The sequence below is a fragment of the Mesoplodon densirostris genome, chromosome 20 (assembly GCF_025265405.1).
Source record: "Mesoplodon densirostris isolate mMesDen1 chromosome 20, mMesDen1 primary haplotype, whole genome shotgun sequence".
In the NCBI taxonomy this organism is placed as follows: Eukaryota; Metazoa; Chordata; class Mammalia; order Artiodactyla; family Ziphiidae; genus Mesoplodon; species Mesoplodon densirostris.
This window is the reverse complement of record NC_082680.1, coordinates 5,628,429-5,654,877: the sequence shown is the minus strand read 5'-3', so window position 1 is coordinate 5,654,877 and position 26,449 is coordinate 5,628,429. Positions and strand designations below refer to the sequence as shown.

At 37.5% G+C, this 26,449-nt stretch overlaps 1 protein-coding gene across 2 annotated transcripts in view; it reads left to right on the top strand.

Moving 5' to 3' along the window:
- The window catches only part of WDR17 (WD repeat domain 17), a 65,967-nt gene that overhangs the window by 26,468 nt on the left and 13,050 nt on the right, over positions 1–26,449 (top strand). For both annotated transcript variants that reach the window (XM_060085961.1, XM_060085962.1), the window contains exons 7-22: positions 119–303; positions 910–1,078; positions 3,853–3,944; positions 6,609–6,691; positions 8,373–8,459; positions 11,042–11,206; positions 12,678–12,880; positions 13,955–14,104; positions 14,192–14,322; positions 15,293–15,418; positions 16,449–16,604; positions 18,889–18,953; positions 21,806–21,938; positions 22,412–22,503; positions 23,802–23,901; positions 24,718–24,857. In XM_060085961.1, the coding sequence (XP_059941944.1) occupies positions 119–303; positions 910–1,078; positions 3,853–3,944; positions 6,609–6,691; positions 8,373–8,459; positions 11,042–11,206; positions 12,678–12,880; positions 13,955–14,104; positions 14,192–14,322; positions 15,293–15,418; positions 16,449–16,604; positions 18,889–18,953; positions 21,806–21,938; positions 22,412–22,503; positions 23,802–23,901; positions 24,718–24,857 (2,077 nt within the window). The remainder of the gene's footprint in view (positions 1–118; positions 304–909; positions 1,079–3,852; positions 3,945–6,608; positions 6,692–8,372; positions 8,460–11,041; positions 11,207–12,677; positions 12,881–13,954; positions 14,105–14,191; positions 14,323–15,292; positions 15,419–16,448; positions 16,605–18,888; positions 18,954–21,805; positions 21,939–22,411; positions 22,504–23,801; positions 23,902–24,717; positions 24,858–26,449) is intronic.

The following is a 26,449-nucleotide window of genomic DNA, read 5'->3' as shown; positions in this document are numbered from 1 at the left end:
TTCTGGATAAAAGAAAACAAAGAGCATCTTTGTAAATTAAATCCTGTGGTTTCATTCCAGCCTATGGGAAGATACTGGCATAAATGTTTACTTGTTTATTTATTTTTTTCTTTTCTAGTTTCAATCCAGTCCCCAACCAAAAATCATTATACATCCTCAACGAGTGAAGCAGTACCACCCCCAACTTTGACACAGAATCAAGCATTTTCTGTTCCTCCTGGTCACGCAGTGTGCTGTTTCTTGGATGGTGGAGTTGGACTTTATGATATGGGAGCTAAGAAGTGGGATTTTCTTAGGGACTTGGTATGTCTGTGGTCATTCTTTTATACACAATACTTATTTTGTGTATAAAATGATGTTTACTTTTACTTATGTATTATTGATGATATTCTAAAATTATTTTCATAGAGAATCATATATTAGGACTTTATCTTGGTTGATTGAAACATTTTAGAAAAATGTATAGAACTATTAAAATTATTTAGTTGTAGACATTATAAACATTAAACTTCTTTAAATATTAATGTCTGTTTAGCTTATCAGGATTACTGTGCATTTGGTAGTTTTCCCATTATTGTGTGGGCCACGTTACTCCTTTGTATAGTGGAAAATCACATAGTTGTAGTATATTTTGGAAGCAAAATGAGAAATAGAATATACTTTCAGAAGGAAGGAGAAGTCCACCTCTGCCAGTTACTCTGAGCTTTCTTGTTCTCATTCATGAAATGAGCAAGGTTGTATTAAGTGTTTTCTAAGATTTATTTCTATTATGGAGTCATAATAATTCTATGAGTCTACGAACTTCTGTTCTCATGATCATTAAGCCTCTGTGTAAAATAGAATACAACCCTGCTGAGGACTCACATTTTGTCTGGGTTTGTGCTATGTTTTTTTATGCTGCATTCCTAGGGTCACGTGGAAACTATCTTTGACTGCAAATTCAAACCTGATGATCCCAATCTTTTAGCAACCGCTTCATTTGACGGCACAATAAAAGTCTGGGATATAAACACACTGACGGCAGTGTACACTTCCCCAGGGAATGAAGGGGTTGTTTATTCCCTTTCATGGGCTCCAGGTAAGAAGTATTTTATTAAAATCAGAAATACAATTAAATGACTTTCCTAACTTTTTTTTTTTTTGCGGTACGCGGGCCTCCCACTGTTGTGGCCTCTCCTGTTGTGGAGCACAGGCTCTGGACGCGCAGGCTCAGCGGCCATGGCTCACAGGCGCAGCCACTCCGCGGCATGTGGGATCTTCCCAGACTGGGGCACGAACCCGTGTCCCCTGCATCGGCAGGCGGACTCTCAGCCACTGCGCCACCAGGGAAGCCCAACTTTCCTAACCTTTATTTTCATTTGTATTATCTTCTTCCTCACAGTGCCATCTTACTCTAAATGATTGTGGAGGCAGATTAGTACCAACATAGTTGTTGGTGCAGTTTTTGTGGGTTTTAGAATAGACTACCTGCACAAGCACATTGATTTCTGGGCCCTTCTGTATGACATAGTCATATAGAAAAGCCACAGTAAATCAGGATGATACTGACCCATCTAGTTTTAGTTGCCTTTGTATAGATATGCCTAAAAAGGTGTAGTGAATTTTACATTATAGAAGTTTTCCTTAAAATTTTCATGTGAATGAAATATATGAAAATAAAACATGTATTTTCTAAAAATTATAATACCTGTCTCTGATACATGTTTTGTGAATATGAATGATTATATATCATCACAGTTTAATTATGAGCATGTGATTCTATATAAACTCTGCTTTGGTAATATTGAAGAACTTTTATGCTATAATTGGGTCTTTTCTTTGATCTCAGAATGATGCTACCTTTATACCTTCCTGTATGTAAAAAAGAGATGTCCTATGAAACCTCTGACATTTTCTCCCAAAACATTTTCTTCCTGTAATAAATAATTTTACACACTTAAAATGAATTTTTCACTTTATAACTATGTAGAATGCTTTACTTATTTGTCCTAATACTAACATATTAATTTAAAACCCACTTATAACCAAGATATAGCTTATTTTTTAGCTTATCTCCTTGTGCACAGAGATTTTTAGCCCTGAATATATGGGCTGTCAGGGTTTTGATGTCTTCAGAGAATGTGGGAATCTCTTGGAATTTTATGCATAATTTTTAGCATATGTGTGCATGTTCCTATATCTGTCAAAGATTATCACAGCTATCAGATTTTCAGAGAAGTCCATGATACAAAAAAGGTAAAGAACTACTGTTTTTGTATCCCTTATCTCCTGCCATGAGAAGATCTAGAAGAAGGTTTTACTTACAAGTCTTAATGACAGCAGCTGTTCTCTGAAGCAGAACATACTTAGTGCCATTATAGATCCAAAGCTAATTGGGAAAAAATGTTACTTCACTAATTAAGAAGTAAGGAACAAAAAGAACTAGCACTCTTTTCTGCTCCCTTCTTCACCTCCATCTTCATTTTACTTGCGATTGTGAGAGCCAACATTTATTAAAGAGGATCTGAGGTCAGAGAGGTTGAGGAACTTACCCAAGATTATATACATGTGGAGTAGTGGTGGAGTCAAGATTTGAACCCTTGTCAGTTTGATGTTTAAGCCTGTGCTCTTAGTCATGGTAGTTTGCATGGTCACAGCAGGGCCTGCTGGGTTGAGATACAGGTATTGGGCCGCCAGGGCAGTGACACTGTAACAGCAATGAGCTGATCATTCTTCCTTCTACAAAACGTATTCAAGCCTCAAACCTAAAGCTTGAATAGAAATTGTGACTGTGAAAACCATTGTTTCAAATCATAACACAGAAGGCCGAATCTTACTTAAAGTTTATTTCACTCTCTACATTGAGAATTTGCCTTAAGAAAATAAAAATGTTGGAAAATGGAAATTCTGCCACTTTTTGCAGTGTGATTACTGATGAATCACTATTGTTAGGTAAATATGGATGAAACTTAAAAGATTAGCAAAGGTTGACACTGGATGGAAGTAGAGTAGGTTATAGATGATTGCAAAATTTCCTTTATTTTTAGAGTAGATATCACAGGAAAATTTTTAGAAGTGCATATAAATATGGAAACTTTCCCCCAATAATTTCAGAGCACTAAAAGGGTAGCAGAATGAAAACCCTAGAAAAAAATGGTGAGGCCTTTTCTTTTAGTATTTATAGTCATTTATCACAAAATAATTCCTCCATATTTTTACTCCTAGGAGGCAGATAACAGCTATTTCTTTCTTCTAATGGAGCAAACCTCTTCTTTGACTGCCTTGCAAAAAATTCAAGACCAGCTACTAACTTAGCTGCAGTTCGATTTTAACAGATTTTTTTAACTTCTTAAGAACAAAGAGCATTGTTTATGTCTTTGATGGAGAAAATAAATTTTTTCATGCGTCCTGCTTAGAGAAATACTTTCCTAACCATTAAAAAAATTACTAGATGGTCAGAAAAATGTAAATACTGACTAGATATGTAATAATATTGAGGAATTTTTGATATTTTTTCTATTTGTGATTGTAGTAGTTTGGTCACGTTAATAAAAGAGTTCCTGTATTTTAGACATCCATCCTCAAGTATTTATTGATGAAAGAATACAATGTTAGAGATTTGCTCCAAAGAAATCCAGAAGGGGGCTATAGACAAAATAAGATTGACCATATTTTGATAATTGTTGAAATTGTATGATGGATTCATGCATTATACTGTTCTTTCTATATTTGCATACATTTGATAATTTTCATTATTTAAAAAAAAGAGCCACTTTGCAAACTCAAGTCTTACTTTTTCAAAAATTACATTTTTGAAAAGAATTACATTTGTGGCAAACATTTCATATAATGTCTAACAAATTGTTTCCTAAGGTGATTTAAATTGTATTGCTGGAGCAACTTCTCGAAATGGTGCTTTTATTTGGGATATTAAAAAGGGCAAAATCGTACAACGATTTAATGAGGTAAGATGTATTTATTGCTAGTCGAATAACATAATGTCTTATATGGCTTCACGTTTTTTAAATGCTTTCCTCTCTTAATTTATTAGTTAGTCACCAGGTGGCATTGTAGTCTTTTAATTAGAAGAAAATTCAAGAGGACATGCACGTGCTAAAATGAATTCTTAAAAATGTAGCTGAGTCTAAGATATAAAAATTCACCTAGAGTTGCATTAGAGGTTCAAAGGAATTTTGGGTCACCTTCCACAAAATTGTCTAGGCAAATATTCAAAAGTTGGAAAAAGACTAGACTCAGAACCGAGACCCAAATTATAGTCCCAGTTTTGTCACTGATTAGCTCTTGACATAGAGAGGATAATTTTATTGCCTTGAACCTGATTGTTCATTTATTTATTTATTTTTTAACATCTTTATTGAAGTATAATTGCTTTACAATGGTGTGTTAGTTTCTGCTTTATAACAAAGTGAATCAGTTATACATATACATATGTCCCCATATCTCTTCTGATTGTTCATTTTATAAGATGGTGAAGTTGGATTATATAATTTCTTAGGCTTCCTTCCAAGTCTCAAATTCCATTTTTCCATAACAAGTTCTAAAGGCTCCCCTCTTCCTACTTGTAGTGTCACAGATTGTACTTTTCCTTCTGCTTGGAGTTAAATTGTCATCTCATGTTTCCCCGAGTTCTGTTAATATTTTGTAAATACGTATGCTCTCGTCACAGTATGTTAGTTGTGAATGGAGGGAAATGTGAACAGCATCTAGGATTGTCTCTCACTCTCTTGACATTTCATTCATTTCAAATGATTACTGTTGAAGTTTATTAAACATATAACTTACTTGATAATTATTTATATATCGAGGCTTTAAAACCATTTATACAAAAGACTGTTCTCTCTCTGAAAATCAAGTAGCGTTGATCTTCCAGGGCTTACGGAAGTTATGTGACAAATGCAGAGCCGTAGGGAAACTTCACCAACCACCAGTGTGCAATTCTGCTCTCAAAAGAGGAAATTTTGGCAAAGGACTACAGGTCATCCTTCCCTTTCTCTACTTAACAACAATGTTCTCAGTTCAGCACTCCCCCAGCCTGCCCTCTGCCCTCCGCATCACCAGAACGATGCGTATCCCATAATAAGTAAGGATATAAGAAGAAAAGATGAACCTGGAAAAGAAACTTTTGACCTAATTCAAGAATCTTATCCTTGGATGTCAGCTCTGTCGATTTCTTCTTGTAGCATCTTGGCGTCCTCTCAACTAAGTATCTTCCTATTAGCGCTTGGCAGGTGCAGCCTGATGCCAGCAGCCCAGCCCTGAGCATCAGGGACGTCTCTTACGTCCATTTATGTCTTTCCCAGGTCCAATAGCATAGTTAAGACCAATATCGAAACCGTTTACATCTAGGATAATAAATGTGGGGAAAATGAACACTGCCAGCTTCAGTTCACTAAGTTACACATGCCTCACAAAATAAAATGCAGGACGTGAAGGAGCAATAAGTGCCCCGTTCACAGGGACGAACACAGCTGATGGAGGACCTCCCCTCCTTCAACTGAGTGAGTATAGAGACTACCTCCATTCTTGTGTTCATCTTTATAAAGCTACCCACCTTGACCCCCCAAGGAAAGTAAAAATAGCAAACTGGAGACCGCCTTAGTAAAACAGCCTTAAGGCTCCAGATAAAAAGTCACTTTAGTCTTCCATTAAGAGCAGCCACGATTTAAGTGCTATATAAAACTGAAATGTTTTAAACAAAATTTGGAAATGGATTGGTTGCAACCTTTATTCACCCGTTACCTAGTTGATGAAGGACATTCCTATGTATAAAATATATTCTTTGTGTTTTTAAAAGTTCTCATCATACCAGCTGTGACTGTATTCCTTTACCCTTTCCCAGTCCAAGAATACAGATAAATGTAGAGTACAGGTAAATACAGAGTGATTTGTTATAATACTAACCTTAAAGCTTCTTTGTTTCATAAAAATAAAATTTTGAAATTTAGAAGAACAATCAATAATAACAGCTGCTTGCAGCATCTCTTATACTGTAGTTTTAGGAGCCTAACTGGGTTAGAAAGCAGATAGATAACTATCTCCATCTCCAGAAGGGCTTTTACAGAAAAAGGTATTAAGCTATTAAGCAGAGCTTAATTCTACAGATGGCTGAGGAAGCAGATTCTGGCTCTTTACCAGTGTCCACAAAAAGGAAATAGAGCCACCCATTTATGTCTTAAAACAATGGTTTTGTTTCTTAAGTGTTGACAGCGTCACACATTCTTTTTTTTTTTTTTTTTTTTTTTTTTGCGGTACGCGGGCCTCTCACTGTTGTGGCCTCTCCCGTTGCAGAGCACAGGCTCCGGACGTGCAGGCTCAGCAGCCATGGCTCACGGGCCCTGCTGTTCCGTGGCATGTGGGATCTTCCCGGACCGGGGCACGAACCCGTGTCCCCTGCATTGGCAGGCAGATTCCCAACCACTGCGCCACCAGGGAAGCCCGTCACACATTCTTTAAAGTGTGTATTCAGCTTTCTGCTGTTGACAGTAGTGTCTCTGTAGAATCATCTAGAGCAAGTTCCTAATAGAAAAGTAATATTAGAAGAAGTAAATAAATAAGAGGAAAAAGGGGTGAATTATTTCTTATTGATAGGTATTTTACATTTTTTGAAGCATGGAAAAAATGGAATATTCTGCATTGCCTGGAGTCAAAAAGATTCCAAAAGAATAGCAACCTGCAGTGGTGATGGTTACTGGTAAGTACCATGTATGAAATTACACGGTTTATAAAAGATACATTTGATAATATCAGTTCTATCATGTTAGCACATACATTAAAATATTCGATGAGATTCCATTTGTACAGCTCTACCTACTATCATAAATATTATTTATAAGCCCGCATAGGCACATGCTACATTGCTATGATATATCAGTAATAAATAACAATGCAATGATGTTTTAAGAATAAACAAACCACTAATTCTTTCTAAATGAAAATACGACTCGAATTTTAACTAGAATACTGTGACTTGTCTCAAAGAAATTTAAAGGACTTTCACAGAGTCTAATTTTCATCACATTTTGAGGGAGTGGTATTTCAGTTTCGCAAGTGATTAAAGAGGTATCAAGTGCTCTAGAAACTTGTTCACAGTAGGTGTTATTATTGAAAAAAGGATAAAAAGGCTTTATAAGGAGGAATAAGATCATGCCTGTGGGAAATGCCTATTTTTAGAAAGTGACTAACTTCTCAGAAATATGTGCTTTCTTAATTCTGTTGAGTCCCAAGAAAAAGTAGGCTTCCAAGAAATATATGTAAGGGAAGAATTGCCTTTGAGTTAAAAAAATGTTTTTAATGCAATGGTGCTACCCTATAGCTATAGGTATTGTCATCTTTGACAGGTAGTATAAGCACTTACGGTTGTTGAGAAGTAGTAAAGTTTATCTCCTCTTAGGTTTTGCTATACCCAGCCCAAAATCTTCTCATCCTCACTTTTTAATTTCAGTGGAAAATACAGTAGTTATGGAAACCAAAGATCTTTACCAAGAAGTTAAAATTTTCAGAAACAACAGTTAGTGATTTTTTTCCCTTGAAAATGACTATTTGCTCATTGATATATACCAAAATACGAAAGATGTACGTAAGAGTTTTTTGACTAGGTGATACATGATTAGATTTACCATATATTCTCAGCGCGTTACTTATTTGATAAATACCACAGTCAATGACTAAATATTTGGAAGCGTAGGTCACCACCATTCTCCAGTAACCTCAGAGTTTTGGTGGGCCTAGTGATGTTTTAAAAGGGTCTTTTCCAAAGACTTTTAAAACTTTGCAATACATTAATTTATACACAGCTTTGTGTCCCTAATGGAATCAATAGCCCTTGCACTATGGTAATATAATAGGAGGGTATTAGAGCTTCTTTTGTTTTTGCAGTGAAAGTATATAGGATCTGTTTTGGGAGAAGGGGTCCTCTGAATTTCTAGTTGTATCACTTAAAATATGCCATGAAAATATTATATGTCTTGCAGTTGGTGTAATAGTGCATGCACCCAACACTATAAATGAGTTGTTTTAAACATACATTTTGAACTGTTAAATTTTGAAGCTGAAATCTAATGCATATGTTTTAAAATATATGTATTAAACTATGTATTTCCCTAATTAAAAATATAAGAAATAGTTTCTAAATAAAGATGTATCTCCTTTAAATTGGTTTCAGTGGGTTACCATAATTAATACTATGTGATATAAATATCCTTACTCATAATTGGTAATATTTACACAGTACTTTTAAATGTTCCTTGTGCTTTGCAGACAAGGTCTCTTTCCTAAAACACTTATGCTCGAATTTTGCAGTTTTGGCTTTCTTCCCTTGAATGATGTATTTAGACTGTTGTAATTTTCTATTAATATATTATACTTAATTTCAGTATTATTCGAACAGTTGATGGTAAAGTACTACACAAATACAAACATCCAGCTGCAGTGTTTGGTTGTGATTGGAGCCAAAACAACAGGTAAGTATTTTTTCCGGAAACAAGTAATAATTACATTTCAGAGATTTTGAATAGCCACAAAGTTTAATGTTATTTCTATAGGTAATATTCATGACTCTTTTTTGGTAATATTCCCTTTGCCTAGCCTTGTAATTGCATGTGTAACCGTCTGTTTTTATTCCGTGAGGTTTTTATATGATTTAGAAATACTGATTTCCTACTTTCAAGCTATTTCCTGCTACTTTAAGGAAAAGCACATGACTAACTAAAACATGGAAATCAGCCCAATCTGTGTGTCTTCTGAGGAACGTGGCCCTTTCTCTGAACCCTTTTTAGGAATCTGGGCAAATGGTATTTTGTTCCCCGTGACTTTCCATTGCCTCCACCTAATGCAAATGCCACGGCCTTGGGTGATTTCCCATGACACGGAACTTAGAATGGTTTTGAAAGGTCAGCCTTGCTTAAGAGCCTGGCATTAAAGATCAGCTTAGATTTAAAAATTAATCCAAGTCAAACCTCCACTAAAATTGATCCTTTAAGCCACTGCACTTCCAAGAATCTTGTGTTTCAAACCTCTCTTTGATGGGATATAAATTATATTTAAAAATTCAAACTTTCTTTAAATATTGTGAAAACAATGTGAATTATGCTTTTCCATATTAGAGTCGTAAAATATACATACTAAAATATTAAAACCTTATTACACTGTGTTCTGAGTCAAATCACATATTATACAAAATGATGGATCTATGAGTTTCTTCCAGTAAATATAGAAGCATTTATTACACAGTTATAGGTATTTAAAAAAATTTTTTTTAATGTGGACCATTTTAAAAATCTTTATTGAATTTATTACAATATTGCTTCTGCTTTATGTTTTGGTTTTTTTGGCCCCGAGGCATGTGGGATCTTAGCTCCCTGACTGGGGATTGAACCCATACCCACTGCATTGGAAGGCGAAGTCTTAACCATGGACTGCCAGGGAGGTCCCTGGTTAGAGGCTCTAAAATGAGCTCGTGACCAGCTCTTCCACAGTATTTCGCATCTCAGTGGCCTGAAAATGCAAACAACAAACTGCTAAAGCCCAAATCCTTGACCTCTTATTTTATTCTTTTTTTTTTTTTTGCGGTACGCGGGCCTCTCACTGTTGTGGCCTCTCCCGTTGCGGAGCACAAGCTCCGGACGCGCAGGCTCAGCAGCCATGGCTCATGGGCCCATCCGCTCCGCGGCATGTGGGATCCTCCCGGACCGGGGCACGAACCCGTGTCCCCTGCATCGGCAGGCGGACTCTCAACCACTGCACCACCAGGGAAGCCCTCACTTTTATTTTTAAAAATCTTTTCTAAATGTTCTAATTTCTGTATTTATATTCCACGTAGCATCCTAGGAAATAAGTGAAAAACACCTTGAACTTATAAAAGTTTATTCATAAGATATTTCTGAATTTATAATTTGGAAATCTGTATGTACCTTCTTTGAATATTTTTTCATTTCTAAGATTTTATCTTTATGTATCTGCATAGACATATATACAGAAATATGCTCGTGTATACGTGTAAATATTTGTATTATGCAAAATATATTTTCCCACATAGAGGAACAGGCTGTTTATCAGCGGGCCTTGGGCACATGTAATCTACACATTTATCGATCGGCATGCAGTTTACAAACTGGTGTATTTATGCATGTAAGGTTAAATAAATATAGGTATTACAACCCATGCGACAAAAATCAACAATTTGAAGTTTGGAGAAGGTTTTGATAACAGCTGAGTCCAAAACGTGTAACTTCCCCTCTTTACCTTTAAAGCCTGGGGACTGTTTATACGGTTGTTGATGTTCCTTGGGGGAGACCGTTCTGGCTGGTACCTGATGCCACAGGCCTGCCTAGTCCTCGAATTCCATCGGGAACAGTGTTCCAGGCATGATGGCTAGGGTACAGATAGTTGCTTAGCTATCTCACTCTCTTAGAGGTAATGAGCCAAGATCATTAAAAGATCAGATCCACATATTATATTCCCAGAGGATTCTGTTGGATCAAACAGTTAAGCATCTCATCAAAGAGAATTGGAAAACCAGGAATGTGACTTACTGTCAGATGAGACGACCCTGGTTCTGCAGGGAGCTTTCCAAGCACACTTCTGGGGGAAACATTGCTATTTATAGCCCCACCACAACAAAATTTACCAGCGGTCAGGGCATGTAGTAATTAATAACGTGCCTACCAGCAGTTAAGCAAATCTCGATCACGGACCATTCAGGACCCGTCTTAAGACCCAATAGTTGCAAAATATAAAGGTCTGAGAAATACTAAAGTTATGAATCTGGACATCTTGAAAAAGAATGTATAGAAATAACTGTACCATTATCTCTCATAAATAAAATAAAAACACAACTGATTGAAAGGAAACATTGAGAAACTCATTCTGTACTAGAGCAGTTGCTGTAAATGATGTTTTTATTTATGTAAGTTTTCAGTGTAACTTTATTAAGGAAGCAAAAAATTCTCATTTTAGAAGTTAGAACTGTGTGCATTTAAAAACTATCAGTAACAAATAATATCAAACTTTTAATTTTTTTAATGTGCCGTGGGTGATATTTCAGAGACATGATAGCCACTGGCTGTGAAGACAAAAATGTTCGTGTCTATTATGTGGCCACCAGTTCCGATCAACCACTGAAAGTGTTTAGTGGGCATACAGAGAAAGTGTTCCATGTTAGGTGGTCTCCTCTGAGGGAGGGAATTCTTTGCAGTGGCTCTGATGATGGGTATGTATTTTTGGATTCTAATTTTCTAGTCCTAAAAATCATAAGCTTATAATTTTCTAGAAGTGTACTTATTTATATGATCCAACGTGTATGTGGAACTATTTTAAACATGTATTTAACAAGTAGGCATTTAACAAGTATCTAATTGCATCCAACTAAAAGTAAATTAAAATTTTCCATACTTAGCATCTTATTCATTATTTCTATTTCCTTATTTATTGTACTTGCAATAGATGCTTATTTCTCTCTTATTAGGAACAAAGTTAACAGAAATCTGTTGGGAAAGGGAACAACGTCTGAAACAATAAACCTTTGTAAAATGTAGAGACGAGTTTATTTTTAATAATGTTCCCGTATTTAATGTGGAAAACAGCTGTCCTCTGTTTTCATTAAGAATGGAATAAAAGAAGATGATTATATATGTTAGCATGAAAAGAAGATATTTTAGAAATGAGAGTGACTTAACATTTTTTCCTGGGTTTATGAAAGTTTCTGAAATCTTGTCTATATTTTATATCCAGACAAGGTACATTTGCATGGTACAGTTTGGGCTGTTTGAATATGAGATAAATTTAGGTAAGAAAAATCTTACTTGGTGCAAGTAAAAGTTGTAGTATATAGTAATCACATTATCCAGTCCTGGTATAAAGGGGAAAAAGAAGAAAGGGGTCTTTTTATATATAGCAGAAAGAGATATGCCTTAAGAAATAAAATATGTGGTATGTCTCCTAATAGTGTAATATAACCTTTGGAGAATTAATATTTTGATATTTTCAGGTTTATATAAATCTTTAACTAAAAGATTATTATGAATTGTCCAAGCAGAGTTGGCATTTGGAAGTCTTGAATTGATCTTGAGTTCAAATTGTCCTTCAGTAACATTTATACTCTACAGATTCAAGTAATATTATGAACCCATTTATATTTAAATTTTGTACTTGATCTGAGAGTGATTCCACAGACTAAGAAACTTATTTAACTGACAAAAACATGAAGTGTTTCCTGTATTGATAAAAGCATAGATACGCATTGATTTTTCAAATAATACCCAACATCATACATGCTGTATTTTCAAGTTATACAAATAATTTGAGTGCTCTTAAATTATTGTATACATGTTGTTAGTCATATTTTTCTTTGGCTTTATCTGCTCTGGATATTTTATTTTAAGAAAGCAACTTTTTAAACACATAAACTGCAAAATCATATATTTAGTATCAGGGGTTAATGACCAGTAAAAGTAAGGAAAAAATATTGGAATAGGATGGCTCTAGCCTAGTTAATTATTCATTTTAAAATAAATAAAATTCATTTTTATTTGCTGTAAAGAAGAGAATCATAACATATATTGAAACATAAAATGTTTTTTCAATATACTAAGAAATAATCATTGTGTTCCATTAAGAATATGCTGATACTCTAGATAAATTATAACTTGAATGGTATTATATACATAATATTCTGTTTTCAGTTCTGTTCGAATCTGGGATTATACTAAAGACGCATGCATAAACATTCTTAGAGGACACACGGCACCTGTGCGGGGATTAATGTGGAATACTGAGATCCCATACCTACTAATATCTGGCAGCTGGGACTATACTATAAAAGTGTGGGACACTCGGGAAGGAACGTGTTTGGATACCGTGTACGATCATGGTGCAGATGTATACGGTAAAGTGTTTTTCATGTACTTTTAAATTTTCCTATATTAATGATTATAATTTCTGAGCAAGACAGTATTTTTGAAGAAGTCTTACAGTGTTTCATTTTGAAATAACATTTATCTTAGTAGAAAGTATACATGCTTACTATTTAAATATCAGAATACACAGAAGATAATAGAAAATGTCATCAGAAATAATTAGAAAATAACTCTTGTTAGCACTGTGGTGTCTTTCTCTCTATCCCTGTAGAGAAACATACACACACACGCACGCACGCATGCACGCACGCACACATATACCCTTGCACATATTCTCATGTATGACTTGGATTTTTCTCCATTACCTTAGCATCACCCCAAAGGTAAGCTGTAAAACAGGAAATCCTTAATAACTTAGGTATGACGTAGTTGGCCATTCCTTTACCTCTATTTTTGGATATTTGGGGCAATGTTTTGTTTCTTAATATAGTACCAAGTTTTTTACTATAAATGAGCTGGGAATGGAAAATCAGATTCCTTACCATTTGCACATGATTTTACTCTCATTTGTAGCACCCAAACCTTGATGGGGTTGAGTAGGGAAATGAAGAATATGCAAAAGTGATTATTGAGAGCACTTAACCCCAACCTAATCATTGTATCCATGTGCTTGACGCCAGTGGCCTCTTAGTTACTGCAGCGTGGGACTGAGTGCGGGAGAGAAGCCCATTTCTGGACATTCTAAAATGAAAAGTCCTCAAGTCTTTCTTTATCGTGCAATGAGAAGAACATCCACCCATCCATGGATCACTGTGTATTCCGTGGGTATGACAGTCAGCTTGCTGACACACCAACTGAAATGTAATTTCAACACTTCCATCCAGGACCATCTGCTTTCTAATAATTATTCAACTCTGTATTCATATCTACAGAAGATGCTAAATACTTTTTTTTACATCCTTGCATTTTTTTCAGCCAAGACAGATATGGTATTTAAAACACTTCTCCACAACTTCAGTTCTGCGGAAGGGTTAGGAGGTACACATCAATAAAGCATATTTTTCAGTGCTTCCTTTAGTAAATGGCGTTATTTCTTCCATCAGGTTTAACATGCCACCCACGTCGCCCCTTCACTATGGCCTCGTGCTCCCGGGACTCGACAGTGAGACTCTGGTCATTAACGCCGTTAATCACTCCTTTACAAATAAATATTCTGGCAGATAGATCCTGGGAAGAAATTATCGGGAACACTGGTACGGAAACTCTGCATGTATTAGATCTTCTTTCTAAATACGATTTTATAAGCGCTCTTTTCTCACTGAGTTGTGTCTCTTCTCCAGATTGTGCTGTAGAACAAGGCATGCCCCCTCTGCTGTGTGGCAAAGTGTCAAGAGATATCAAACAGGAGATAGAGAAACTAAGTGGCAACCCTCGAGTGAAAAAACTAAGATGGTTTTCAGAGTGTTTATCAGTAAGTATTATAGGAATTAAATGTGAAAATTTCCCCTTTAGCCAAAGCGAATCATGACAACTTTTTGTCATTAAGTTATCACATGTTTACATGTGTCATCCCAGTGTAAGAAAGCAAATGGTCCATAAGTTGTGAGGGCAATGAGACATTAAAAGAGAGACAGAAGGTGGCAGTTTGCTGTTTCCACCCTACTAACACTGATAAAATCAATCATTGACTAATCAGTAGCATTTCTGACAGCCTTTAGGACACTTCAGCTACCAATCTACCTCCTAACTTGTCAGCTGCTGCTGTGTGGTCTCCATTTGTCTGCTTTTATAGCATGCTTCCTTACCTTCTATTCTGGCCCTCGCCTTGATATTATTATCTTTTATTATTGGCAATAAATCAACTTTTCCTTCTTAATTATTACTTGCACTTCAGAACTGCATGTTTTGTTTTGAAGACCCTCTTCACCTCAAGAACTATTCGTGACCTTCCACATGATAATAGATAGCTGAGATTATTTCTGAGCTAACAAAATATGTAATCAAAAAAGTTTGCCACCGACCTTAAATGATTTTAAATTTAGTGTTATTTTATAAATTATAACAGTTTCTACTATATAATTTGAAAATATCCAAAATTTTCATATTATACTACACACACTTATAGACGCACATTTGTATATATAGAGGCTATTTTGTTGGGACTGTGGGTGATTCAAGGATCTTTTGCAACGAATAAAGCTTTTCCCCTCTGGTCCTCAATAGACAATTTGGGTGCATGCATTAATCCAACAAGGATCTCAGAGGGCCTAACAGACAAAAAAGCAAATGGAAACCAGAAACAATAAATAAGATAGAGTATAGTTATTATCCTGTTAATTTTTCAAGTTAGATATGCCTGCATTCTATTTTTAAAGGTGAAAAATGCTGTGGGGTTTTTAATTCATTATTATATCTTTGAATGTTCTGTATCAACTTTTTAGCCTCCGGGTGGCAGTGACAATTTATGGGACTTAGTTGCTGTGATAAAAGGGCAAGATGATAGCTTACTTCCTCAGAACTACTGTAAAGGAATAATGCATTTGAAACATCTGATTACATTCCGAACAGTAAGTAAAGTATGCAGATGTGATGTACTCAAACAAAAAATTGTTTTGCCTTTTCACTATTAAAATATGAAAATTATTTTTTGCATATATAATTAGAGTTGGTAGACTGAAGTAAGTGACCACTGAGGACATAACCCTTCAGTAAAAACTGATCACGAGAGTATCAGTTATTTTGGGAACAGATTAAGGCAGCCATGGTTTTCCTAGGTTGAATCTCGTGAAATTCTTCAAAGGTCACCGGGAAAGCCCTTGAAATGCTTTACCTTTACACTATTACCAGATGATTGTATGCATGGGCTACTCTGATTTTTGTTTCAGAGTCCTGCTAGGCTGTATTTTGGGATATATTTTATTAAAACTGATCATATTTTATCCCTTAATGAATTTCAGTACAAAACTACTAGTCACCTTATACATGAAGCGATATGCAGTTCCAACAATAAACCAGTCCTGAGACCAGAAAGAAGAAAAAGCTTTTATATTTGCAATGAAGTATCCGTGGGTGACTATTTAATTGTTAGACCATGGAGAGAATCATGCCAGGGATGTGGATTTGATGGTGATAGGGGGCAGCTATTTTCAAAAAGAAGTACCCTTTTCAATCACAAACTAAACACCTAATGACTGTAACAGTTACCTATTGATAGTATAGAAACCAATTAGAATAACTTTTAGTTTTTATTTTTAGTTATTTATTTATTTATTTATTATATAGTTTTTCACCAGTTATATACCACTTTATCACTCACTACCTTTTGGCCTCTGGACTTCTGGTGAGTTTTAAGGAAAATGGGATTTAGCCTCTTCACACCCACACCAGGCATATCCAAGCCCTACTCTTCACCACACCAAAATATTGTGTTTAAAGAGGTATTATATTTTATAGATAAAAAGCATTGATTTAAAAAAATATTTAATTTCCAGTGCTATATGCTTATAAAATATGTATCCGTATAATGCTTTTATAATGATCGGTTAGCACTAACTGTTGCATAACAAAATTTAGAAAATTCATTCTCTTCTTAACCAGTCTGAAGCCCAAGAACTAACCACAGTCAAGATGTCTAAGTTTGGTGGTGGTATTGGTGCCCCTACTAAAGAAGAAAGACTGAAGGAAGCTGCTGAAATACACTTGCGACTAGGACAGATTCGGAGATACTGTGAGCTGATGGTCGAACTGGGAGAGGTAAAATGAGCTGTTAAAGCAAAACCAAGCAGTCTCACACGGTGTTCCAAGTCTCAGTTAGATACTAAATATCAAGCTTATCTTCTTCCAGGTCTGGTTGGTTCTCTGCCAATCTGATACCAGGGGTATATACCTCAGAGCAGTAGTTACCCAAGTGAGGTCCTGGCTCGCAGTATCAGCATGCCTGGGAACTCCTTAGACATGCATTTCCCACCCACACCTACAGAATCAGGAACTCGGGGGATGGAGCCCAATGACAGGTGTTTTTCTAAGCGCTCCAGCTTCTCTTCCCAACAAGCTAACCTGTGAGAACCACTGTCCTCGACTCTAGTCTTTGATTCCTAAAAAAATTTTACCTCACCTTTGTATTTCCCCATACATTAGAGACAAACAATGAATTACTGCTTGATCTAAAATAATAAAGTGTACCATATAAAAATGTTATTTAAAAGGAATTGCAAACTAAAAAAATGTTTAACTTAGGAGCAGTGTGAAATTTTTCTTATGAAGAAATAAAAGTACGACTTAAAAGTAACTTATTTAACAGGGCACTTCTAGAAAGAATATCAAAAGTGAAGGAGAGGGCTTCCCTGGTGGCGCAGTGGTTGAGAGTCTGCCTGCCGATGCAGGGGACGCGGGTTCATGCCCCGGTCCGGGAGGATCCCACACGTGGCGGAGCGGCCGGGCCCGTGAGCCACGGCCGCTGAGCCTGCGCGTCCGGAGCCTGTGCTCCACAACGGGAGAGGCCACAACAGTGAGAGGCCTGCGTACCGCAAAAAAAAAAAAAAAAAAAAAAGTGAAGGAGAAAAAGAATAAATAAATTTGGTAGAACAGTGTAATTCTTTATCTTTCTGAGTTATATATTTGGGTGTATATAATTTTAAGCTATATTTAATTCCAATTTAATTCAAGATAATTTAATCAGGCATTTACTTATGGAGCTAATAATTTTGTTGTTGTGCAGTTTCATCAATGGACTAAATGATCCAAAAAACTGTGCTTACAACCCTTTAGAAATATAGGTGTCCTTATAATTGTTCCTGATCACCGCCTTACAAATAGCTTCTATTTCTGTAAAATTGATAGTATGAGATTAGGAAAACATTTATTCTTTTCACTTGCAACACATGTTTTTATTGAAGGAGCTTGGTGATTTTAAAGTTAATTTCATCTACATTTCAGTTTCTTTCTTCCATTCATCCCTACTATAATAAAGATGAATTTCCCCCCAAAACATGATTATAAATAATGTATGTTAAAAATTCCCTAACCTATTATTTTCAGGCTAATTACCAATTTTCTAGCTTTATTTGCAGTAGAACTTGCCTGTCTCGGAGAGCCTTAATTAAAATGAAGTTTTGGGGCTTCCCTGGTGGCGCAGTGGTTGAGAGTCCGCCTGCCGATGCAGGGGACACGGGTTCGTGCCCCGGTCTGGGAAGATCCCACATGCTGCGGAGCGGCTGGGTCCGTGAGCCGTGGCCGCTGAGCCTGCGCTCCGCAACGGGAGAGGCCACAACAGTGAGAGGCCCACGTACCGCAAAAACAAAAAAACAAAAACAAAAACAAACCAAAATGAAGTTTTGATTTATGTAGTGATATTTCAGAATATTTTCTCCTCAGTTCCCTTCTAGACTTGAATACAGTGAAACCTGTGTCTTCAAACAACAGTCACAATCAGCTTTAATTGAACAGCGAGCTTCTTTTAGTAGTAGTCTAATTTTTTAAATATGAAGACAGGAATGTCAGTTATAGAGGGAGAGATGACAATAAATAAAATTTATGACAATAAGTAGGGAAAAAATAAAAATAGAAATAAATGCCGTGTTTGTTAAATATAAGTAACAGTGAAATAAAAATTTCAGTGTATATATGACTTTGGAAATAGAACATAGAATACCATAGACCAGATTACTCTGGTGTGTGTGGGAAGGTGAGTTAGTATATTTTTCAAACTACATACTTTATGTACTACCTCTTTTTCCAACCTCCTTTCTTTTTCTCTCTCTGCTCCCCCCTTTCCCTCCACCGCTCTTTCTTTTTCTGTAGGCTTGGGATTTTCCCTGCTAAACCAGGGAATTTATATATCTTATTTTATTTTAAACTATGATAATACTTATACTCTAGGGAATGCATGAGATAGTATACAAAAAATATCCCTGGAAATCCAAACACTCTAATAAAAACTTGTATTATAAATATGAGTTCATTTTTTAAAAAGTCTGTTAAGAGTTAGCCCATACAATCAAAATGGGTATGTTTCTGCTTTTCTTTTCTCCTGTTCTAGTGGGACAAAGCCTTGTCAGTTGCGCCAGGGGTGTCTGTGAAATACTGGAAGAAGTTGATGCAGAGGTGAGGCAGAGAGTCTGTGTCCAAACAGATGTTTTACATTTTGTTAAAATAGAAGCAATATATAAATATGCTAGTACCCTTTGAGATTTTTTACTTTTATGTTGTTTTAAATGATAACTGAATTTCATATCTCCTGATACAGTAAATTAAACAAATCGGTTATAAGTCATTTGGCATTCTTATATTTGAGCTGACCTCTGATAAGAACAGTGGTGGAAGGCAAATTCCCCTGTGTTGACGGAGGAAATGACAGATCAGTCAGCATACTCACTGGTTAATGTATTGCTCTTGAAATATAAGTGGTAAGATTTCTTGAAGGTTACCAGAAGTTCGTGAAATAGTCATTCCATAAATCATCTCAGAAATTCTCTCTATGGACACTAATTCCTGCCGTGTCCTCTGCATTTGTACAAGGTAGTTCTGGTGATGAAGAAGAGTTTTACCACTGAACAAGGTTAACCGGATGTCCTTGCTCTAGAATGTAATAAACAAGATTTCTTCTGAGGTGTATTGGTTTCCTAGGGCAGCCATAAGAAAGGACCACAAACTGTGTGCTTAGAACAACAGAAATGTATTCTCTCACGGCTCTCAGGTTGTCAGCAGTGTTGCTTCCTGCTGGAGGTTCCGAGAAGGAATCAGGTCCGTGCTTTCCCCCGGCTTCTGGTGGTTACCGACAGCCCTTGGCACTGCAGGCCCTGCTTAGTCTTCACATGGCATTATCCCCCGTGCGTCTCTGGGTCCAACTTTCCCCTTTTTTAATAAGGATACCAGTCATATCAGATTTAGAGTTTACCCTAATCCATCGCAGCCCCATCTTAACAATTATATCAGCAAAGACTCTTAAAGTCACATTCACAGGTACTGTGGATCAGGGCTTCCACCACGTATCTTTTGAGGGGGAAACATAGACTGGTCTCTGTTCTGTGCTATTCGTTTCACAAATATTTAGCGCTCTCTACGTGCCAGTTACCACAGAGGACTATTTAATGAGTAATTACCTTGCTTCTGGCATTAAAAATGAAGTTTGGTTTTCGTTTCATGGGACATGGTTTAGAAAAAAATTCAACTGTAACTCACATGTACCAATAAAATCAATCAGAGACTAAGCATGAAATACAGGATTAACGCATTAGCCGTGGGAAAGTGGACCATTCCCTAGCACCTACTTTCCCCAAATAAGTTAAGCCATAGCTAGCTCCAGCCCTCAGACTGCAGGCTCCTTAGACTAAGCTCTAAGAATCCAAAGTAATTCTAAGTTCATGTATCTTCTATCGTGTGTACAATTACTACACGATTGTAAATGTCATTGCTCCCACTGAAACCTTAATAAAGTCAGGTTAGCAGAGGGTATTTATTTCACAAAGCAATTTTGTTTCAGCCTAAGAAACAACAGTCGTTTTCATGTATCTTTGAAAACCAACACCTGATTTTCTCTGCTCCTTAGTTCACATGGTGGCCAGAAAATCATCTCCCTGCAACTCCTAAGTTCGTGTTTTATGCATCCAGCCATTCAGAAAGGTTGATCGGCAGTCTCTCAATCCTACTTCTGAATGCCCAGGAAGAGGATATTGTTTCTAAACAGCTATAACAGGGAAATCAGGGTCAGATGGTAAAAGCCTGGTTGTTAGGGAAAACTCCAGTGACCCCATGAACTGGAGACTGTTAACAGTGATCTAGGCAAACAATAATAAAATTGTTGTTTTATTATTAAATAAAAAAGTGTCTACTGCACCCACCCAAAGGTTGGCAATTGAAATGGAGTTTGATGCAGGTGCCAGCATAAATTAAATATACCAGATTAGTTTTCAGTAAAACTGAGATTAAACGTTAAGAGTGGAATTAACAAGGTTGGTCATTGAGAAAGTAATGGGGACTTCAAACAGGAAAAGAGAAACAGAGACAGACAGACAGACAGACAGTGATGGATGTGGAGAGACAGAGACAGACACATGTATATCCTTCATAATCTCCAAGATCAGGCCCCCGCTTCCCCCTCACATATTGGGGGAGAAGTTTTGCCTCGCTTGGGGCAAAACTTCTTAACCCTTTCCAGCATATGAGCACAGCAAAAACATAGCTGGTTATGACAGTGAGTAGGGAAAAAATAAAAACAAATAAATTTCATGTTTGTTAAATATAAGTAACAGTGAAATAAAATTATCTTTTTTTTTTTTTTTTTTTTTTTTTTTTGCGGTATGCGGGCCTCTCACTGTTGTGGCCTCCCCCGTTGCGGAGCACAGGCTCCGGACGCGCAGGCTCCGGACGCGCAGGCTCAGCGGCCATGGTTCACGGGCCCAGCCGCTCCGCGGCATATGGGATCCTCCCAGACCGGGGCACGAACCCGTATCCCCTGCATCGGCAGGCGGACTCTCAACCACTTGCGCCACCAGGGAGGCCCTAAAATTATCTTGAATTATCCTTTTTAATGATTCTTAGGCTACTTGCATTTAGAGGCTCGCCAGTCATTGTTGTGCTCACTAAAACACTTAAAATTCTCTGTCTTTAGTGAAGTAGACACCCACATATGCATTAATCCAATTGAGAGTAGATGTCCCATCACACTTATCAGAAAGATATATTCCTTATTTTAATAGCTAAGCTACATTAATTTTAAGACCTGAAATGTTCAGTGCATTTAAAATATGAAAATTTGTAGTTTCCTAAGGGAAAACAAGTACTAACAGTGTTTACTACTTCAGAAAACCTTTGTCTTCCTTATGTGATCTGATCATAAATCTAAGTCTTTGTGGATTCTGATGCAAATTTTAGATACTTCAGAGAATCTCAGTCACACTGAGAACCTTGAAATTACTATGTTATATTAAAAAAAAGCTTTGTTGTTATTTTATTAGGAGAGCTGATCAGTTAATCCAGGAAGATAAGGATGATGTCATTCCATACTGCATAGCCATTGGCGATGTGAAAAAATTAGTCCATTTTTTTATGTCAAGAGGTCAGCTTAAAGAAGCTCTGCTTGTTGCCCAGGTACGAACACGTAACGACACAGGCTGGACACACTGGCGGGGGGGCGTGTGGGAGGGGGAAGGTCATGTTCACGTGATGGACAGAGTTGTAGATGGCTTGGCTTCTGCCTACCTCCCGACCTTCTTTCTTGGACATTTCAGTCACCCTCTCTTTGCTCTGGCCACACTGAACCTATTTTAGATCTTTAAACATGCAAGCGTCTCTGAACTCTGGCCTTTTCTTTGCTGCTGAACATTGTATACGCTTGAACAACTCTAGTAACCATTCACTTGAAGCTTCTGTTGATACAACAGAGTTCACGGGTTGGTTTTTTTGGTTTTTTTTTTTTTTTTTTTTTTTTAATTCTAAGGGTATCTCCAAATTGTATAAATTTCAAACATCATTTAAATATACTTTGTTCAAAAGAATATTCTGAAATGGGTCCATTATCAACAGTTAGCTACAGATTAACTAAAGATTGCATTAAATTCCAGGCTGCTTGTGAGGGAAATATGCAAACCTTCCATGTTTCGACACCTAAAGGATCTTCTTATTCTGATGATAACTACAAGGAAGACTTTAACGAGTGAGCGATTCATTCTTTGTTGGGGATCAATATTTTTTTGTGGCTGGTTTCCCTTTAAGGCAGTTCATCCTTCTTGGCACGCAGAGGACTTGTCTGTCTCGTGTCCTCAGCTGCATTTCTCACCACAGTCTTGTTCCATCACAGCATCCGTCCCTGGACGAGGAGGGAAATGTCAGGCACATAGACACAGCCGCCACACGTCTTATGTAGCTTCCAGAAAAGCAAACTGCATTGCAGCACAGAAATTGCATATAAAGCACCTAAAGCCTTAAAATCTGATCAAACCTGCTGGGGAGGAGAGGCAGTTAAAGTAAGATGTGCTGTTTATCAATGTTTCACCCTAGATTCAGTGTGGATGACATCTCCCTGACATCACTCAAAATCCATGACCCTGGTATTAGCATCTGGAACAACACCTAGGCCTCTTGACAGATACACGCTACTATATATAAAATAGACAACTAATAAAGACCTGCTGTAGGGCACAGGGAACTCTACTCAATACTCTGTAATAACCTCTATGGGAAAAGAATCTAAAAAAGAGTGAATATATGTATACGTGTAATTGATTCACTTTGCTGTACAGCAGAAAGTAACACAACATTGTAAACCAGCTGTACTCCAATACAAATTTTTTTAAAAATTAAAAAAAATGAAATCCAAATACTTAACGTTTTTAAAAGAAATGGAAATTAGGATTCTCCAGCCTTTTGACCTTTTTCAAATCTAGTAATCTACCTTCCTCTGTGTCTTCTCTTAGCTCCTGTCATTGCCCTAGGAAAGAGGATATTTAAACTCTTAGGACACTTGACAAGTAAAAATGATTACAAAATTTCAGGCAAATAATGTGTTGGGACTACCATATTTCTTCCTGGTTTTTTGCTGTTATTCTCTGCCATTTCTAAACTTGGCATTTTAAAGATCTAACATTACACCACCCCTGTTCCAGTCACCACCTAAATCTTGAAAAGTTTCTGTTCAACCTGTAATTCTTCTAAGGTTAACTGCCCCTGTAGCTGAGGCATAACTTATTCGACGTAGGATGGGAAATTCTGAAAATTTGGCTTTTCTTCTGAAAAGGAGAAAAATTGCAGGGGAGAGCAGGAAGCCTATCAGCTCATCTGCTAAGAAAGACTGCTTTCCTGATTTTCCCCCCAAATCAGGCTTTCTACCTAAACCAAGGATGTAAAATTAAATCTTGTTTGATCCCTTAAGCAGCTTGTTATAAAAAGGCATCAGTTCACTTTTATGATGGAGTCCTTGTGCTTATATCCAGTACGTACACTTTTTCTTCCTAGACTCCTGCAGGAAGCCTGCAGAGAGCTGGCGGAATGGTATTTTCAGGATGGCCGGGCAGTCCTAGCCGCGTGTTGCCACCTCGCCGTGGATAATATCGAGGTACATTTCAAAGTGGCTCATGTGAATGAAAAGCTCTTAAGATATGTCATGATGTTTGAGGGGGAATAACACAGTGACTTTCTATGTAAGATCTGGATTTTGCATGCTTTCCAAGCCTGAGCCATTACATACCCAGTAAACACAGATAAACTCTACAGACTATGAGATCTTTTTATTTACAAGAGACGTATTTGTAAAAACCTAACTTTAAATATTTCATTATATATGAGAAGCAGTAGTGTGGTAAAGGGAAGAATCACTGGACTTGGACTCAAAATACCTGACTTTTGAAAGCAGTTATTTTTATAAATACTTTAGTATATTCTTCACAAGTTATGTTTTTGAGGTATTTTTCATTTGAGCCTCTAAAGTAATAGGAAACCATTAGGTAAAGATGTGGGTTCTACTTTGCATGTATCCTTAGCTATGTTGGCCTTAAGGGATAATTGATAGTCATTGGACAGTACCGAGGAAGACTTTAAGAATTTACTTTTTTTCTGATAGAGAGACTGAAGGACATGTTGAGGATACTGCAGAGAGACTGTTATTAATTAATCACAAAAATGTGAGCAGAGGTTCAAAACTCTTAAATTCTGACCTTATAAAATGTGCTCTGTGTCCCTTTATCAGCTTTTCCATCTGAAAACTGTAGTTGCCCTTACATAAGTACTGTAGGCAAATGTTACACTCAGTATTTTCTAAGAATAATTGATTACAGGTTAATACAACTTTATCTGCTTTATGAGATGAAATAGTGGAATGATGATCCTACCCAGCATCTATGAAACTGAAGGATTTCTTTTCTCATTGAGCAAGCTGGCTATGGCGTACCTGATTCGCGGAAACGAGCTGGAGTTGGCAGTCTGTGTGGGCACAGTGCTTGGAGAGCTGGCAGGACCCGCAACCCACTATGCCCTCGAGCTGCTGGCGAGAAAGTGCATGATGATTCCAACGTGGTGAGCATTTCTAAAGTCAAAGAATAGTTTCAGAGTGATGGAAGCATTTTTTGAAGGTTGTAAGTTGGTCTTGATAAGGTGTGTGTTGGGAGAATATAGGAGCTCCTTTTAGATAAAGATAAGATGTGAGCACGAATTAAGAGTGAGAACCACCATGGCAATGTAGCGAAATCTGCCGTCACTTATTCTAAAGCAGCCCAGTTGTAACGTGTAATATTTCAAACACAGAAAGCACCATGAGGCCGTAAGTGTGCACTTCTTAAGATTCTCAGGACCACGCATTCCCACTTTTTAAATTCTGCATGTCTACACTCATTCTTGTCAGATCTTGAGTCTTAGTTTGAGGTTTAGAAAATAAAGTCACTTTTCTAATGGAGAGTAATAATAAAGCTCGTGTCGCCAGACACTTGGAGCAAACTTGGGCTGTGCTGTAAGAGGCAGACCCGGGAGAGTCCTGGGGGACCTGGAACCCCAGCTCACAGCAATTCTCCCTCACGTCTCAGGGCAGACAGTCCTTCATCGTGGAGGAAGGAGATGGTGCTGGCACTCACGTGCTTGTTGAATAAAGATGCTTTTAGACCTCCGTCTTCTCTTTCCCCAGAACACGTAGAACCTTGGGAAATTTCCACATAAGCTTGTTTATGAGGACTTTCACCTCTCCCCACTCCACACTCCCTGCACACAGGCCCCCGCTCTTACGATGCAGCTATCCAGACGCCACGTCGAACACCACGGATGAGAATCATCCTCATCGCTAACGCTTCCGTACCGCTCAGTGTGCGCCGTGCACCGTCGTAAGCACTTACGTGCAGCAGTTCACCCAGAACTCTGCAGTAGGTGTTGATTTGTCTCTGGTCTCCGTAAATGGTCGTGCCAGGACTCAAAGCTACATAAACTGGCTCCAGTGTTTGCATTCTTAGCTACTGTCTTAGTCAGCTGGGGCTGCTGTAACAAAATGCTCCAGACTGGGTGACTGATAAACAGGAGAAATTTCTTTTTCATGGTTCTGGAGAGTGAGAAGTTTAAGATAAACTGGCAGATTCAGTGTCTGATGAGAGCTGGCTTCCTGTTTCGTAACTGGCTGCGTTTTTGCTGTGCTCACAGGGTGGAAGGGGTGAGGGAGCTCCCTGTGAACCCTTTTATCGGGGCACTAAATCCCATTCAGCGCGGGTCTTCCCTCATGACCCTATAAGCTCCCAAAGACCCCAACTCCTAATACCATCCTGCTGGGGGTTCGATGTCAACATAGGGCTTTTGGGGGACACAGACATTCAGTCTATGGCAGCTATCTCACGACACCACCTCCTCCTCCAGGCTGAGTCAGAAAAAGAGCAGTGCTTCCCGGACTCCTTTTCTGTTGGATCTGGGGGCTTCAGAGAGATTCGGGAATCTCAGAGTTATTCTAATTTTTACCCGTATGTTACAGTGATGTAAGAGCTCCCTCCCCCATCAGAATGGACTGGTGCCCCACCGTCAGTCTCAGACTTAAGTGTACCTAAGGCAGACCATCCCTCGAGAGGACCCAGTTCCGTCCCTCAAGAACTATGGTAGTTGGCTCAGACCCAACCGAAAGCACGAGGTCTAACTCACAC